Genomic DNA, 19,410 nt, shown 5'->3' on the forward strand with positions numbered 1-19,410 from the left:
AAATTAATCAGGAACCTGGCATGTGAGGAATTCAAATGGCTCAATTTCATGTCTCACTGAGATCGCTGGGTTTGATACAGAACAAAATAGCGCCTTGCATCTCGGGTGCCTGTTTTCACATGGAGTATTAGAAATGCTGTTGTAATCAACAGATTTGGGGTTTGTAAAGAAAATAAGGTAAGCAAAGTTACTTACCTTAACTGAACCTGTGACTTACGAGGGCCTTTATTAGCCAGCTCCATCGATATATACTCCAGCTCAGACTGTGTAAGACTGAGTGTAGAAAAACTTTCATCTACCATAGTCCAGTCACCATCCACCATAGAACTGGTTTCTGTGAGATCGGTAGCTGATCCAATACTGCATTCGTCAGCTAAAAATAAAAAGACATCAGTATTTAACTGAGGATTAAGAAAGCTTTAAGACATGAAGAAATGTTTGAGTTTATTTACTACACCTGTGGAATTGCAAAAGCTATGAAATAGAATTAGAAAGCAAAAAAACACACACCTGGCAGAGGAATACTGAGCTCTTTTGCTCTCTTAACTGCGCAGGTATAGTACAGCATGAGGATCTATTTTCAACGAGACCACACACTAGGTCGTGGGAAAGTTGGCATGTGGAACAATATGAAGAGAGAATATGTGTAAAAGGATATTTTAGTTTCTGAACACCATAGATAAGCCTTCCATTATGAAGTAGAATTATTAGAGGTTACTCCAAACAGCTAACAAAATTTAAATTTATCAAAGGTGAAGATGTATGGATTGCTCCATGTACTCGCTAGATTCCGGAATGGTCCCAGTGGATTAGAAGGTAGCAAATGTAACACCGCTTTTCAAATAAGAAGGAAGAGAGCAAACAGGAAATGACAGGCCAGTTAGCCTGACATTAGTTATCGGGAAAATGCTGGAATCCATTATTAAGGACCTGGTAACAGGGCACTTAGAAAATTATATGATTAGGCAGAGTCAACATGGTTTTATGAAAGGGAAATAGTGTTTGACGAACAGAAATATGGAAATTTACAGCGCAGGCGGCCATTATGGCTCATCGTGTCCACGTCGGACGACAAAGAGCCACACGGCACTCTGTCAGCAGCCCTGAAGGTTACATATAAACCTATGAACAATGATGGACATGTAAAGAGCATCCGGCCCAACCAGTCCGCCCTACACAACTGCGATACCCCATGTATCACAACATTTTACACTCCACCCTACCCGGAGCCATGCGATCTCCTAGGAGAGGCAAAAAAAAGATAAAACCCCTGTCCAATTGGGGAAAAAAACCTGGGAAAATGCCTCTCCTCGCACCCAGGCGATCGAAACTAGTCCAGGGGATCACTCTGGCTGTATTAGATTCCATGATGTACTTACCATCAAGTCTGCGCCAGCCAACAAGAGGTCATTCAGTCTAATCTCAATTACCAGCTCGAGGTCCGTAACCCTGCAGGTTACGGCACTTCCAGTGCTCATCCAAGCATCTTTTAAATGTGGTGAGGGTTTCTGCCTCCACCACTCTTCCAGGCAGCGAGTTCCAGACCCTCACAACCCTTTGCGTGAAGAAGCTTCCTCTCAAAACCTTCCACCAACCACCTTAAACCCATGCCCCCTCCACCAAGGGAAATAGACCCTTACTATCCACTATATCCAGGCGCTCAAAATTTTATACACCTAAATGAGGTCTCCTCTCAGCCTCCTCTGTTCCAAGGAGAACAAAACCAGCCTATCCAATCTGTCCTCATAGCTAAGATTCTCCATTCCTGGCAGCATCTTAGTAAATCTCCTCTGCACCCTCTCCAGTGCAATCACGTTCTTCCTATAATACGGTGATCAGAACTGCACACAGTATAAGAACATAAGAATTAGGAACAGGAGTAGGCCATCTAGCCCCTCGAGCCTGCTCCGCCATTCAACAAGATCATGGCTGATCCGGCCGTGGACTCAGCTCCACTTACCCGCCCGCTCCCCATAACCCTTAATTCCCTTATTGGTTAAAAATCTATCTATCTGTGATTTGAATACATTCAATGAGCTAGCCTCAACTGTTTCCTTGGGCAGAGAATTCCACAGATTCACAACCCTCAGAGAAGAAATTCCTTCTCAACTCGGTTTTAAATTGGCTCCCCCGTATTTTGAGGCTGTGCCCCCTAGTTCTAGTCTCCGCGACCAGCGAAAACAACCTCTCTGCCTCTATCTTGTATTACAGTTGTGGCCTAACCAGTGTATTATACAATAAAGCATAACCTCCCTGCTCTTGTATTCTATGCCTCAGCCAATAAAGGCATGCGGAAACCTGGCCTGCTACTTTCAGGGATCTGTGGACAGGCACTCTAAGGTCGCTTTGATCATCTGCACTTCTAAGTGGCCTACCATTTAATGTGTATACCCATTCCTTAATAGCCCTCACACTTCTCCAAATTAAATTCTATTTGCCACTGTTTTGCCCACCTGACCAATAGATTGATATTGTCCTGCAGTCCATGACGTTCCTCTTCATTATCAACCACACAGCCAATTTTAGTGTCATCTGCAAACTTCTTAATCCCTATATTCAAATCTAGATCATTGATGTATACCACAAAAAGCAAGGGACCCAGTACTGAGCCCTGCGGAACCCCACTGGAAACATCCTTCCAGTCACAAAAAAATCCATCAACCATTACCCTTTGCTTCCTACCTCCAAGCCACTTTTGGATCCAACTTGCCACTTTGCCCTGGATCCCATGGGCTTTAACCTTCATGACCAGTCTACCATGTGGAACCTTATCAAAAGCCTTGCTAAAGTCCGTGGGTGGCTCTGCTGCACAGGAGAGCAGGAAAAAGAGTGGGAGAGCTATAGTGATAGGGGATTCAATTGTTAGGGGAAAAGACAGACGTTTCTGCAGCCGCAACCGAGACTCCAGGATGATATGTTGTCTCCCTGGTGCAAGGGTCAAGGATGTCTCGGAGCGGGTGCAGGGCATTCTGAAAAGGGAGGGTGAACAGCCAGTTGTCGTGGTGCATATAGGTACCAACGATATAGATAAAGAACGGGATGAGGTCCTACAAGACTAATTTAGGGAGCAAGGTAGTAATCAAAAGGTAGTAATCTCAGGATTGCTACCAGTGCCACGTGCTAGTCAGAGTAGGAATCGCAGGATAGCTCAGATGAATATGTGGCTTGAGGAGTGGTGCAGAGGGGAGGGATTCAAATTCCTGGTACATTGGAACTAGTTTTGGGGGAGGTGGAACCAGTACAAACCAGACGGTCTGCACCTGGGCAGGACTGGAACCAATGTCCTAGGGGGAGTGTTTGCTAGTGCTATTGGGGAGGAGTTAAACTAATACGGCAGGGACGGGAACCTATGCAGGGAGACAGAGGGAAGTAGAATGGGGGCAGAAGCAAAAGACAGAAAGAAGAAAAGCAAAAGTGGAGGGCAGAGAAACCAAAAGCAAAAGTGGAGGGCAGAGAAACCAAAGGCAAAAAACAAAAAGAGCCACATTACAACAAAATTCTAAAGGGGCAAAGTGTGTTAGAAAGACAAGCCTGAAGGCTCTGTACCTCAATACGAGAAGTATTCAGAATAAAGTGGACGAATTAACTGCGCAGATAGCAGTTAATGGGTATGATGTAATTGGCATCACGGAGACATGGCTCCAGGGTGACCAAGGCTGGGAACTCAACATCCAGAGGTATTCAACATTCAGAGGTATTCAACATTTAGGAAGGATAGACAGAAAGGAAAAGGAGGCGGGGCAGCATTGCTGATTAAAGAGGAAATTAATGCAATAGTAAGAAAGGACATTAGCTTGATGTAGAATCGGTATTGGTGGAGCTACGGAATATCATGAGACAGAAAACGCTCGTGGTAGTTGTGTACAGAACACCAAACAATAGTAATAAGGATGGGGACAGCATCAAAGAAATTAGGGATGCATGCAATAAAGGTAAAGCAGTTATCATGGGTGACTTGAATCTACATATTGATTGGGCGAACCAAACTGGTAGCAATGCGGTGGAGGAAGATTTCCTGGAGTGTATTAGGGATGGTTTTCGAGACCAATATGTCGAGGAACCAACTAGGGAGCTGGCCATCCTCGACTGGGTGATGTGTAATGAGAAAGGACTAATTAGCAATCTTGTGAGAGACCCCTTGGGGAAGAGTGACCATAATATGGTAGAATTCTTTATTAAGATAGAGAGTGACACAATTCATTCAGAAACTAGGATACTGAACTTAAGGAAAGGTAACTTTGATGGTTTGAGGTGTGAATTGGCTAGGAGAGACTGGCAAATGATACTTAAAGGGTTGATGGTGGATAGGCAATGGCAAACATTTAAAGATCACATGGATAAACTTCAGCAATTGTACATCCCTGTCTGGAGTAAAATAAAACTGGGAAGATGGCTCAACCGTGGCTAACAAGGGAAATTAAGGATAGTGTCAAATCCAAGGAAGAGGCATATAAATTGGCCAGAAAAAGCAGCAAACCTGAGGATTGGTCTCGAAAACCATCCCTAATACACTCCAGGAAATCCTCCTCCACCGCATTGCTACCAGTTTGGTTCGCCCAATCAATATGTAGATTCAAGTCACCCATGATAACTGCTTTACCTTTATTGCATGCATCCCTAATTTCTTTGATGCTGTCCCCATCCTTATTACTATTGTTTGGTGTTCTGTACACAACTACCACGAGTGTTTTCTGTCTCATGATATTCCGTAGCTCCACCAATACCGATTCTACATCAAGCTAATGTCCTTTCTTACTATTGCATTAATTTCCTCTTTAATCAGCAATGCTGCCCCGCCTCCTTTTCCTTTCTGTCTATCCTTCCTAAATGTTGAATACCTCTGAATGTTGAATACCTCTGGATGTTGAGAAATTCTGCAGAGGACAAAGAGTTTAATTGAGAGGGGGAAAATAGAATACGAGAAGAAGCTTGCCGGGAACATAAAAACTGACTGCAAAATCTTCTATAGATATGTGAAAAGAAAAAGATTAGTGAAGACAAATGTAGGTCCCTTGCAGTCGGATTCAGGTGAATTTATAATGGGGAACAAAGAAATGGCAGACCAATTGAACAAATACTTTGGTCAGTCTTCACAAAGGAAGACACAAATAACCTTCCGGAAGTACTAGGGGACTGAGGGTCTAGTGAGAAGGAGAAACTGAAGGATATCCTTATTAGGCGGGAAATTGATGGGATTGAAGGCCGATAAATCCCTGGGGCCTGATAGTCTGCATCCCAGAGTATTTAAGGAAGTGGCCCTAGAAATAGTGGATGCATTGGTGATCTTTTTCCAACAGTCTATTGACTCTGGATCAGTTCCTATGGACTGGAGTGTAGCGAATGTAACACCACTTTTTAAAAAGGGAGAGAGAAAGCAGGTAATTAGTCTGACATCAGTAGTGGGGAAAATGTTGGGAATCAATTATTCAGGATGAAATAGCAGCGCATTTGGAAACCAGTGACAGGATAGGTCCAAATCAGCATGGACTTAATGAAGGGGAAATCATGCTTGACAAATCTTCTGGAATTTTTTGAGGATGTAACTAGTAGAGTGGACAAGGGAGAACCAGTGGATGTGATGTATTTGGACTTTCAAAAGGCTTTTGACAAGGTCCCACACAAGAGTTTGGTGTACAAAATCAAAGCACATGGTATTGGGGATAATATACTGATGTGGATAGAGAACTGGTTGGCAGACAGGAAGCAGAGAGTCGGGATAAACGGGTCCTTTTCAGAATGGCAGGCAGTGACTAGTGGAATGCCGCAGGGCTCAGTGCTGGGACCCCAGCTCGTTACAATATACATCAATGATTTAGATGAAGGAATTGAGTGTAATATCTCCAAGTTTGCAGATGACACTAAACTGGGTGGCGGTGTGAGCTGTGAGGAGGATGCTAAGAGGCTGCAGGGTGACTTGGACAGGTTAGGTGAGTGGGCAAATACATGGCAGATGCAGTATAATGTGGATAAATGTGAGGTTATCCACTTTGGGGCAAAAACGTGAAGACAGACTATTATCTGAATGGCGGAAGATTAGGAAAAGGGGAGGTGCAACAAGACCTGGGTGTCATGGTACATCGGTCATTGAAAGTTGGCATGCAGGTACAGCAGGAAGGTGAAGGCGGCAAATGGTATGTTGGCCTTCATAGCTAGGGTATTTGAGTATAGAAGCAGGGAGGTCTTACTGCAGTTGTACAGGGCCTTGGTGTGGCCTCACCTGGAATATTGTGTTCAGTTTTGGTCTCCAAATCTGAGGAAGGATGGAGTGCAGCGAAGGTTCACCAGACTGATTCCCGGGATGGCTGGACTGACATATGAGGAGAGACTGGATTAACTGGGCCTTTATACATTGGCGTTTAGAAGGATGAGAGGGGATCTCAGAAACATACAAGATTCTGACAAGATGGACAGTTTAGATGCAGGTAGAATGTTCCCGATGTTGGGGAAGTCCAGAACCAAGGGACACAGTCTTAGGATAAGGGGTAAGCCATTTAGGACTGAGATGAGGAGAAACTTCTTCACTCAGAGTTGTTAATCTGTGGAATTCCCTGCCGCAGACAGTTGTTGATGCCAGTTCATTGGATATATTCAAGAGGGAGTTAGATATGGCCCTCACGGCTAAGGGGATCAAGGGATATGGAGAGAAAGCAAGAAAGGGGTACTGAGGGAATGATCAGCCATGATCTTATTGAATGGTGGTGCAGGGTCGAATGGCCTATTCCTGCACCTATTTTCTATGTTTCTACGTTTCTTTATCACATTGTACGCACTACCCTCATCGACCCTCTTGGTTACCTCCTCAAAAAATTCAATCAGGTTAGTCAAACACGATCTTCCCTTAACAAATCCGTGCTAACTGTCCCTAATTAATCCTTGCCTTTCCAAATGTAGATTTATCCTGTCTTTCAGGATTTTTTCCAATAATTTTCCCACCACTGAGGTTAGGCTGGCAACCCTGTAATTACTCGGCCTATCCTTTTCCCCCTTCTTAAACAAGGGTATCACATTAGCAGTCCGCCGGCACCATGCCTGAATCCAAAGAGGACTGGAAAATGATGGTCAAAGTCAATTTCCTCTCTCGCTTCGCTCAACAGCCTGGGATGCATTTCATCCGGGCCGGGAGACTTATCCACTTTCAAAGCTGCCAAACCCTCCCCAATACCTCCTCTCTCACTATATCTATTTTGACCAGAATTTCACACTGCTCCTCGATAGCAGTATCGACATTGCCCTGTTCCTTTGTGAAAACAGACGCAAAGTATTAATTAAGAAGCATACCCACATCTTTCGCCTCCACAAACAGATTACCCTCAAGGTCTCTAATAGGCCCTACCCTTTTTCTTTAGTTATCCTCTTGCTCTTAATATATTCATAGAACACTTTTGGGTTTTCCTTGCCAAGAATGTTTCATGCTTTCTCTTGGCATTCCTAATATCCTTTTTAATTTCACCTCTGAACTTCCGATATTCCTCCAGAGATTCTGCAGTATTTAGCCTTCGGTGTATGACATAAGCTTCCCTTTTTTTCTTTATCCTCCCCTGTAAGTCCCTAGACATCCAGAGGGCTCTAGAATTGTTATTCCCATCCTTTTTCTTTAAGGGCACGTTTGGCATATTAGATAAAATCTACTACAGTTTTTTGAGGATGTAACTAGAAGGGTAGATAAAGGGGTGTCCTTGTGTCTCTCCAGGTTGGACGATCAGTTGAAGCCTCGTCCATACACAGAACACGTGTACGGTGTCTCCCCGCTGTGAATGATGCGATGTTTAACTGGTTAAAGCTCTTTCCACAGTCAGTTCACTGGAACACTCTCACTCGTGTGTGTGTGTGTGTGTGTGTGTGTGTGTGTGTGTGTGTGTGTGGTGTGTGTGTGTGTCTCGGTGCTTTTCCAGTCACACTGATGTTTGAAATCTATTCCCAGACAGAATTGGCAAACATTTCTCCTTCCACATTCAAAGGCCGATGATATTCAGGTCCTGAGGAATCAAGTGATTCTATTAGATTTTGACGTGATGTTTGGTTTGAGTATCCCATCTGCAAATCCTGCCCTTCTAATACCCTGCAGCTTTCCTTTACAAAGATGCCGACCGTCAGCCTGGGCCTGTTACCGCAAAAACGCCCCAAAGCTGCAAATTCGAGGCCTGTTGTTTCTTAGTCCGGGTTGGCGACCTTCATCAGGTGTTTATGAAGCCCAGCTGTCGTGCACTTTACTCCCCTGCACCCTGCAGTTTCAGGTTCGATTCCAACTGGGTGTCCGACTCCAGCTCGCTCACAGCCCATTTTCAGGTGGGACAGAATTCAATTTCCCGTCCCAGCTGGAAACTCATCTGCACAGTCACACCGGGGAGAGGCCGTTCACCTACCCAGTGTGTGGGAAGGGATTCACTCAGTCACCCACCCTGTTGAGACACCAGAGAGTTCACAAGTGATTGCAGGGTTTGGATTCTGCTGTTATTCACATCCTTCTGAACTGTTTGTTTCTGCTGATGTTAATAACCCTTCAACTAGGCTGGAGTTTAATATTTTGATATTTCAAATAAGTGCCAATATTTGATGTCTCCAAGATAAAAGGAGACTAATTGATGTTCTGTTTCTGACTGCTCAATTTTTGATCGGGGCGGAGGAGCAGTGAGAGATCGGGGCCCAGGAGCATCATGATTGGGGCCCAGGAGAGGAGGGGGCCCAGGGGCAGCACGGGCCAACCCACACTGCAATCTATGGATAGTAGGAGCATGCGTGCGTATTCGGTCCGTGCAGCAGAGCTTGGTCTCCAGTCATCTTGGTTAACCCTTGCCACGGGATCAAGACCTAACTCTGCCAAGCCCGTGTGATGGCTGGTGTGCAACGGCCACCCCACGTTAAAAGAATCCATGCACAGGCATTCTCCACCCTTCAGTATGTAGTTCAGGACCTAGTGTGTCAGATCCCTCATTGAAACATCTGTGAACTCATCCCTTTTTGGTGTGGAAGCAGGTCATCCTCGCTACGAGGGACTGCCTAATACTAAAACCAGATAAAGGGGAACCAGTGGATGCCTTATATTTGGATTTTCCAAAGGCATTTGATAAGGTGCCACAGAAAAGGTTGTTACACAAGATATGGGCTTATGAGTTTTGGGGTAATATATTAGCATGGATAGAGGATTGGTTAATGGACAGAAAAGAGAGAGTAGGGATAAACGGGTCATTTTCAGGTTGGTAGGCTGTTACTAGTGGGGTGCTGCAAGGATGACTGCTTAGGCCTCAGCTATTTACAATCTATACGAATGACTAATAACAAATGTAATGTATCCAAGTTTATTGACGATACATAGCTAGGTTGGAAAGTAAGCTGTGAGGGCAGAGCCTGAAAAGGGATATGGATAGGCTAAGTGAGTGGGCTAGATGACAGATGGAGTATAATGTGGGGATGTGTGAGGTTATTCACTTTGGTAGGAAAAATAGAAAAACATTTTTTTTTTAAATGGTGAGAAACTATTAAATATTGTTGTTGAGGGATTTGGGAGACACAAAACACAAAGTTAACATGCAGGTACAGCATGCAATTAGAAAGGCAAATGTTATGTTGGCCTTTATTGCAAGGAGGTTGGAATACAAGAGTAAAGAAGTCTTGCTGCAATTGTACAGGGCTTTGGTGAGACCATACCTCTACAGTGTACCCAAGGAAGGATACTTGCCTTAGAGGGGGTGCAACAAAGGCTCACTAGATTGATTCCTGGAATGAGAGGATTGTCCTCTGAGAGAATGAACCTATACATAGAAACATAGAAAATAGGAGCAGTAGTAGGCCATTCAGCCCTTTGAGTCTGCACCCCATTCACTATGATCATGGCTGATCCTCTATCTCAACATCATATTCCCACTTTTTCCCCATACCCCTTAATGCCTTTTGTTTCTAGAAATCTATCTCTCTCTTCTTAAATATATTCAGTGACTTGGCCTCCACAGCCTTCTGTGGTGGGGAATTCCACAGATTCACCACCCTCTGAGTGAAAAAATTTCTACTCATCTCGGTCCTAAATTTCCTACCCCGTATCCCGAGACTGTGACCCCTTGGTCTAGACTTCTCAGCCAGGGGAAACATCCAACCCAGTCAGAATTTTATACGTTTCAATGAGATCCCATTCTTCTAAACTCTAGTGAATACAGGCCTAGACGACCCAATCTCTCCTCATAAGACAGTCCTGCCATCCCAGGAATCAGTCTGGTGAACCTTCGCTGCACTCCCTCTATGGCAAGTATATCCTTTCTTAGGTAAGGAGACCAAAACTGTACACAATACTCCAGGTGCGGTCTCACCAAGGCCCTGTATAACTGTAGCAAGACATCCTTGCTCCTGCATTCAAATACTCTTGAGTTTAGAAGAATGAGAAGTGAAATTAAAACATACAAGATTCTGAAGAGGCTTGACAGGATAGATGCTGAGAGGCTGCTCCCCCTGACTAGAGTGTCTAGAACTAGTGGGCATAGTCTCAGGATAAAAGGGCTGGCCATATAAAGGAAGAATTTCTTCACTCAGGGGGTTGTGAATCTTTGGAATTTGAGGATGCTGTCATTGAGTACATTCAAAGCTGAGATCGATAGTTAAGGACTCTAAGGGATTCAAGGGATATGGGGATTGGGCGGGAAGAGCAGCCATGACCTCACTGCATGGGTCAAAGGGCCGTGTGGCCTACGCCTGCTCCTAATTCTTTTGTTCTTACGTTCTCCCTATCCTATTTGTGTTGCTCGCACTCTCTCTCCCTCGCCAGTTTGTACTGCTCTCCAGTTCTCTCCCTGCCCAGTTACTATGTTTCTCTTCCCAGTTTGTGTTTCCCTATCCCCTCATAGTTTGTTTCTCTCTCTCCCATACCAGTTTGTGTTTCTTGCTCTCCCCCATTTGTGTGTGTCTCTCTCTTTTCTCTTGCTCCCACCCACCAAGTTTGTGTGTGTGAGCGAGTCTCTCTCTTTGCCCTCCTCCCCCAGTTGCTCTCTCAGGACTTGGAGTTTCCAGGCAATTTTCATTGGCCCCAACATACTTATGCTCACAACTGGTTTCTGAACAGTGGGGGGCACCCGCAGGGCTCAAACAACGTGGCTTTGTTGCAAGCCAAGACAGCCAGTGGTGCTGCGGATGCTCAAACCACCCTTTCTCCAGAGTCACCAGCAACAGCGCCCGGGAGACCAACCGTCTATTCTGGTAGACTCCTACTCAAAGCAGCAGGGACAGGAACCCTAGCTATGATGAAGAGAATGGAACCAAGCAGGGGTAGTTCTACTGAGCTAGTCAACAGAGGAAATTATGTGCGGGAGTACTAATCTCAGGTTTTCCCAAAGATTTTGCTTAGGCATTACTGGACAGGATTTCAATTATGGACAAGAATTGCCAGCATTTCACTTCAAGGGTATGTTCCACCTCAATCCCACAGTGCTTGAAGCCATTAAAGGACATCCAGTTGGTTGTCCTGGATATTTTGAAAGACTCTCACTAACAAAACTGCTTTTTAAAAGATAGAAGCTGCAAATAATTCTAATGAGCTGCTTTGAGTATTTATTAAAATAGTGTGTACTGAATCAGAATCGTCTTGCTCGGCTGAAAGTAAAATGGGATTGAATTGACGGAACTGAAGCTGAAACACGGCGCAAAAGAGAATCAGTCCATTGAGGTCTGCATTAGCTGAAGCTGGTGAAGGTGGGGAGGCTGGTGAGGACAACATTTGGAAAATTAATGCTGGAGGAGAAGAAAATTCATGGGAGTAAAATTATATTTTGAGCTCACAAGCAAAAAAATCAGATACAAAAAGTATTTCTCAAGACAAAATGACTGATGCACCAGCAATGGAACAAGTGACGGTACCAACAAGGGTACTATAACTGGGTAGAACAAAGGATGTTCATTGTTGAGGATGCTAATCTCTTATCTCTTATGTGTGGCTGCTTGACTTAGATGTGCTGTGCACTTGAAAACACAACATAGTTCGGAATAAATAAAGTGTCTGCTGATATTTTGAAACAGTAGGTTTCCAATAGTAGGGGCCCATGCACTCCTAGTTCAATTTTCCTTCAGTGCTGCATATGAAGTAAGAAATTATACATCAGTTTTAGTTTATATCAGATTAAGTCATATGGGGGGGGGGGGGGGGGGGTAAGGAAAGTGCATCAACACACGGTGCCACAGGTTTAGAAACCACTCCACCCATTTCTCAATCTGTGTCACATCAGAGTGTCTAGTGAAATAGCAGTGCATGTGGTGCGACTCAGTAGGGCTGGTGGGGTGTTGCTAAGGAAAGAAAGAAAAGGGGAGGGGAGGGGAAAAAAATCAGAACGGCCTTTTTATTGGTAGCCTGGAAGCAGATTGCAGCTACCCCTCAATTGAAAATATGTTAGGCATACAAACGAGGAAGAGACAGAGATGTAGGAGAAACAGAGGAACTTATACCTCAACAACACTCTTTTCCCCCCTCCCCCCCCCCCACAAAAAAAACCTGAAACCACTGTGCGCAATACATATTAATTAATGCCAACAATGCACTGAGGCAGCATTTGGCAGAAACATTGTAAAGGCAATAATTGCACTGCTATTTCATCTTGAATTTTTATCACATCTCATCGAGTCCTCCGTGTTTTTGTAAGTTGCAAAGTGCACACTTCCCAATAGGTGGTGCCGGTCTCCTGTATAAATAGTGTACAACTTCCATGTTACAATTACAATAGGCTTATAGTAAGGGGCTATGCGGGGGGGGGGGGGGGGGGGAATGGGGAGGAACTTAACACAATCACAATCACTAAGGAGGTGGTACTCAGTAAAATAATGGGACCAAAGGCAGGTAAATCCCCTGAACCTGATGGCTTGCATCCTAGGGTCTTAAGAGAAGTAGCAGCAGGGATAGTGGATGCATTGGTTGTAATTTACCAAAATTCCCTGGATTCTGGGGAGGTCCCAACAGATTGGAAAACTGCAAATGTAACGCCCCATTTAAAAAAGGAGGCAGACAAAAAGCAGGAAACTATAGACCAGTTAGCCTAACATCTGTGGTTGGGAAAATGTTGGGGTCCATTATTAAAGAAGTAGTAGCAGGACATTTGGAAAAGCATAATTCAGTCAGACAGAGTCAGCATGGATTTATGAAGGGGAAGTCATGTTTGACAAATTTGCTGGAATTCTTTGAGGATGTAATGAACAGGGTGGATTAAAGGGGAACCAGTGGATGTGGTGTATTTCAACTTCCAGAAGGCATTTGACAAGATGCCACATAAAAGATTACTGCACAAGATAAAAGTTGGGGGTAATATATTAGCATGGATAGAGGATTGGCTAACGAACAGAAAACAGAGTCGTGATAAATGGTTCATTCTCGGGTTGGCAATCAGTAACTAGTGGGGTGCCACAGGGATCAGTGCTGGGACCCCAACTATTTACAATCTATATTAACGACTTGGAAGAAGGGACTGAGTGTAACGTAGCCAAGTTTGCTGACGATACAAAGATGGGAGGAAAAGCAATCTGGGAGGACACACAAAATCTGCAAAAAGACATAGACAGGCTAAGTTAGTGGGCAAAAATTTGGCAGATGGAGTATAATGTTGGAAAGTGTGAGGTCGTGCACTTTGGCAGAAAAAAATCAAAGAGCAAGTTATTATTTAAATGGAGAAAGATTGCAAGGTGCTGCAGTACAGCGGGACCTGGGGGTACTTGTGCATGAAACACAAAAGGATAGTATGCAGGTACAGCAAGTGATCAGGAAGGCCAATGGAACCTTGGACTTTATTGCAAAGGGGATGGAGTATAAAAGCAGGGAAGTCTTGCTACAGTTATACAGGGTATTGGTGAGGCTATACCTGGAATACTGCGTGCAGTTTTGATTTCCATATTTACGAAAGGATATACTTGCTTTGGAGGCAGTTCAGTGAAGGTTCACTAGGTTGATTCCAGAGATGAGGGGGTTGGCCTATGAGGAAAGGTTGAGTAGGTTGGGCCTCTACTCATTGGAATTCAGAAGATTGAGAGGTGGTCTTATCGAAACATATACGATTATGAGGGGGCTTGACAAGGTGAATGCAGAGAAAATGTTTCCACGGATGGGGGAGACTAGAACTAGGGGGCATAATGTTAGAATAAGGGGCTGCCCATTTAAAACTGAGATGAGGAGAAATTTCTTCTCTCAGAGGGTTGTGGATCTGTGGAATTTGCTGTCTCAGAGAACTGCGGAAGCTGGGACATTGAATAAATTTAAGACAGCGATAGACAGTTTCTTAACCGATAAGGGAATAAGGGGTTATGGCGAGCGGGCAGGGAAGTGGACCCGAGTCCATGATCGGATCAGCCAAGATCGTATAAAATGGCACAACAGGCTCGAGGGGCCATATGGCCTACTCCTGCTCCTATTTCTTATGTTCTTATAATATAATTACTGTATCCCCATTTCCAGCTCTGGAGAGCACAGTAAGTTGGTCCGATTTCCTGTCCTACCTAGACTCCCATGTCATTATAAATCCTCTATGCTGATTTTACATTGTGTATGCGATGATGTGACGCTGATTCTTTTTTGTTCTGCTTTTATTAATAAGTGACTTGCTAAATTGTAGGTAGCATTGGCCCTAAAATTGCGGTCGGAGGCAGATGCTTCTGACCACAAAAATATTTACGAATGTACCTAGTGGTCCCAGAGGAATGAACATTTGCGCTACGAGGCCTCCATGTGCAGCCCACCGCAGAGGCTCACGTATTCAAGCAGCGTATTTGCAGCCTGGGATCATGTGGGCTGCACCAACCAATGAAAATGGCGTATCCCAATTTAATGGTGAGCTCGGTTTGTACGGAGATACCCCGAAAAACACAAACATTTTAAATAAATAAGAAAAACACTTCACATTAAAAATTAAAATTAATGAAATGTTTTAGACAAAAATTTATTTTTTTCTAACACTTTCTTTTAATATGTTTTAATAGGGGTAAAAATAAACTTACCTTAATGGACAGGTTTTTAATATAATTAATACATTTTATTTTTCTTTCTTTTAAAACTGTTACGCTGGTAAAAGCAGGCCTTACGCCTGCTGTTACCACGCGTAAGAGTTTTAAGGCCATTCGCTGGGCAAGAGTTGGGCAAATAGGCCAAATCTCCACCTGGGAATACGCTGGAACTGCCAAGAGATTTTAACAGTTCACAAGTGCCGGATTTCGGAGCATGTGTCTTAACCCAGAACATGCGGGGCCTCTTCAGGCGCATGCGCACATCATATGCACCCGGAGAGGCCACAATTTCAGGGCCATTATGTTTGGCATCAGGCTTAACTCGTGTATTATGAGGGCTGTGTTTGTGTACTTTTATGAATACAACATCCCGAATCCAGAATTCCAAAAAACGGAATTGTCTGAAAACTGGACTTTTTTTTAAAGAAAGGCGCATTGCAGTTGGAGTCGTCCGACATGCAATCAGTCCGAGCCCAACCCACATGCGACCTGAGCCGACCCGTCCCCTCTACCAGGCCCGATCCGACAAAATGGCCAACTGATACCCCAATGGGTAATACAGGTAGTGCAAAGAGGAATCATAATTCATAGTCAATTGCCAAGAAAGTGGAGTTACAGCAGAGATTAGATAGAGGTGCTTCAGTGAGAAGACTGAGTGAGGAGCATGGTGTTGGAATTTTTATAAAAAAAACAGAAAGGACAGATCATGCAGAAAGTGACGTTCAGAAAGAAATGAATCAGAGAAAAACTCGGCCACGAGATTGCCGGATTCGGGACATCGGATTTTCTTCTCCGAAATCCGGAAAAATACGTAAACCAGCACGGCCTCGGTCCCGAGGTCGCCGGATTTGGGATGTTGTACCTGTACTTAAATAAAATGTTACAACAACAAAACAAATGCATACCTTTAGAAAGTAAAGGTGACAAAATTGCATCCCGTGTCTGAGGTCCTTGCACTGAGCCAGAATCCATCTCTGCCTGTGCAGTATTTAGGCTAAGGCAGATATGGCTACCACGTGCATTTATGACTCCACTCTCCAAATCACTGTTTACAAATGTCTCAGTTGACTGTGATTTAAGAAACTGGTCTCCCACTGCAGCAAATTAAAACGAAGATATTATTAGTGTTCAGCATATCATTTAAAAAAAAATTTAAATAGGCATTACTATTCTAACATTTTCCATCACAGTATTTGTTTCGCCTTTGATACCAGTTAAGTAAGGATTGCTAACCCCAATGTAATTCACAACTGCTCATTACTTACAATGCATGTCATTGAGGCATCCACAACTGTGGTATTTCACACTTTTCCAAGGAATGCCAAAGCTTTTTGTGTGGCTATTATGTTTGGCCTTTTTCCAGAGAGCACAGAACATTGAGGAAAATTTGTGTGTTCCTTGTACATTTATTTTTTGTGCCTTTATGCAACTCATTCACAGGGGTGCTCATCACAGGGATAGATCCTGAAAGCATATATTTACATTTCCCAGTCCTGTAACCTCCATCACTAGGTAGGCACTAGAGCAGCGATGTTATGGGAACACGAAATAACACATCATCCTGACTTAGACATACATCGCCATTCCCTTATCATTGAGTCAATATTCTGGAATTTCCTACCCAATACCTTTGTGGGAGCAACATTACCACAGAAAGTGCAGTGGTTCATGAACACTGCCCGCCAGCATCCCCTCAGGGCAAGTAAGGATGGGGAATAAATATGGCCTTGGCAACAACACCTAAATTCAGTGAATTAAAATATTAAAAGCAAACTAGTATTTGCTTCTAACACTCCAAAACACCACAATCAAAGAACCAGGCCACAATGCTGGTCTGTTGTCTCAGGGTGTGGGCGACATTGGCCAATAAATGAGTGGCTTAGAATCATACAGTGCCTGTGCCAGCTCTTTGAAACAGTTAACTAATTAGTCCCACTCTTCTGCCCTCTCCCCAATGCTTGCTATGGCATTCAATCAACCATGCAGTGTGGCTAGAGTCACATGGAGGTCAGACTGGATAGGACATCAGCAAATCAGTTGGGTTTTTACAGGCGTTCATGGTCATTTCTCCTGGCATTAGCCAACAAATTACCAAGTGGGATTTGAACACAGAACTTCTAGGTTGCTAGTCCAGTAGAATAGAGGTATAAGAGTACAAAAGTGTGGAAATTATGATGAACCTGTATAAAACACTTGTTCAGCCTCAACTGGAGTACTGCATCCAATTCTGGGCACCACACTTTAGGAAGGATGTGAAGGCCATGGAGAAGATGTAGAAATGATTTACGAGAATGATTCCAGGAATGAGGGACTTCTGTTATGTTGATAGACTGGAGAAGCTGGAGTTGTTTTCCTTAGAGCAGAGAAGATTGAGAAGAGATTTGATAGAGGTGTTCAAAATCATGAGTGGTCTGGACAGAGTAGAGAGAGAGAAACTGTTCCCATTGGCAGAAGTGTCGAGAACCAGAGGGCACAGATTCAAGGTGATTGACAAAAGAACCAAAGGCGACATAAGAAAAATAAATTTACGCAGCGAGTGGTTGGGTTCTGGAATGCACTGCCTGAAAGGGTGCTGGAGGCAGACTCAATCTTGTCTTTCCAGAGGGAGTTGAATAAGTAGCTGAAGGAAAACAATTTTCAGGGCTATGGGGAAAGGGCAGGGGAGTGGGACTAGTTGAGTTGGTATGGACTCGACGGGCCAAATGGCCTTCTACACTACTAAACCCAGATACATTATAAGTCCATCACCTCTATGTCACTGTTGCTCTTTCTAGGACTGCAACTGCATTTGAGATATTAGTAAAAATAAGCCACTTTACATATTAATTTAGAGCCATTCCATGTTCTTACTTTGCCCTTCAATTCTATTTTTAGAATATTCTACATGGAAACAAACAAAAATATTCCCTTATGGCTCAGTGCACCAGCAACCTAGTGTAGAATCAGCAATATAGACTGAGATCCCAAGTTCTTAAACCTATAAAGTTGCTCTTGCTGAAAGGTGTGACTGTGGGGCCAGAGAATGGAGGGGATCACAACGGAGTCCAAACTGATCCACATTCTACAGCATTCTCCGGCTCACTGGCGAGGGGCACAGGTAGGGAATGGCCAGTGGGGGTGAGGTACTGAGGGCTGCAGGAGCCCATGGTACTCTAGTAAGAGGGCAAGAAAATGAGAAAACTGTCAACTGATGTTGGTTTATTTTGCACATAGAAAGAAAGACTTGGATTTATATAGCACCTTTCACGATATAGTGTCTGTAAGTGCTTTACAGCCAATGAAGTACTTTGAGTGTAGTCACTGTTGTCATGTAAGAAAATAGAGTTTTCTAAAAGCTACAATAAGCTCAGAGGGTGATGAGCAATCACTAAGGAAATAAGTGCCATGGCTAACAATTAAATAAGATTACATAGGCTCTACGACACAGAAATAGGCCATTTGGCCCAACCAGTCCATGCCGGCGTTTATGCTCCACTCGAGCTTCCTCCTGTCTTTCCTCAAATAAATCTATCAGCATAACCCTCTATTTCCTTCTTCCTCATATGCTTGTCTAGCCTCCCCTTACATGCATCGATACTATCTCGCTTCAACCACTCCCTGTGGTAGCGAGTTCCACATTCTCACCACTCTGGGTAAAGGATTTTCTTCTGAATTCCCGATTGGATTTCTTGGTGACTATCTTATATTGATGGCCTCTAGTTATGCTCTTATCCACAAGTAGAAACATTCTCTTTGTATCCACTCTATCAAAGTCTTTCATAATTTTAAAGACATCTATTAGGTCACACCTCAGCCATTTTTCAAGAGAAAAGAGACCAAGCCTGTTCATCGTTTCCTGAAACGTATACCCTCGCATTTCTGGTATCATCCTTATAAATCTTCTCTGCACTCTCTCCAGTGCCTCTATATCCTTTTTATAATATGGCGACCGGAACTGTATGCAGTACTCCAAGTGTGGTCTAACTAAGGTTCGATACAGGTTTAGCATAACTTACTTACGTTTCAATTCTATACATCTAGAAATAAACCCGAGTGCTTGGTTTGCTTTTTTAACCTGTGACGCAACTTTGTGATTTGTGCATTTGTACTCCCTTTGTTCCTCTACCCCACCTAGACTCTCACCCTCGAAGTAATAAGTGACCTCCCTATTCTTACCAATGTATTATCTCACATTTATCTGTGTTGAACTTCATTTGCCAGTTATCTGCTCATTCTGCAAGTTTATTAATGTCCTCCTGTAATTTTTGCAGTCCTCCTCAGTATTGACTATCGTCCCAAATTTGGTGTCATCGGTAAATTTAGAAATTGTGTTTTTGATTCCAAAGTCTAAATCATTAATATAAATTGTGAACACGTGGTCCCAGCACTGATTCTTGTGAAACAACATTAACCACCAGCTGGCACAGCAAATTTTACCCCTTTTACCCCTACTCTTTGCTTTCCAGCTAGCTATCCATT

At 43.6% G+C, this 19,410-nt stretch overlaps 1 protein-coding gene across 2 annotated transcripts in view; it reads right to left on the reverse strand.

Moving 5' to 3' along the window:
• The window catches only part of ric1 (RIC1 homolog, RAB6A GEF complex partner 1), a 266,797-nt gene that overhangs the window by 9,301 nt on the left and 238,086 nt on the right, over positions 1–19,410 (reverse strand). For both annotated transcript variants that reach the window (XM_070888453.1, XM_070888452.1), the window contains 2 exons: positions 15,858–16,046; positions 196–373 (listed from right to left, as the gene is read on the reverse strand). In XM_070888453.1, coding sequence (XP_070744554.1) covers positions 196–373; positions 15,858–16,046 — 367 coding nt within the window. The remainder of the gene's footprint in view (positions 1–195; positions 374–15,857; positions 16,047–19,410) is intronic.

Source organism: Pristiophorus japonicus, chromosome 1 (assembly GCF_044704955.1).
Source record: "Pristiophorus japonicus isolate sPriJap1 chromosome 1, sPriJap1.hap1, whole genome shotgun sequence".
In the NCBI taxonomy this organism is placed as follows: domain Eukaryota; kingdom Metazoa; phylum Chordata; class Chondrichthyes; family Pristiophoridae; genus Pristiophorus; species Pristiophorus japonicus.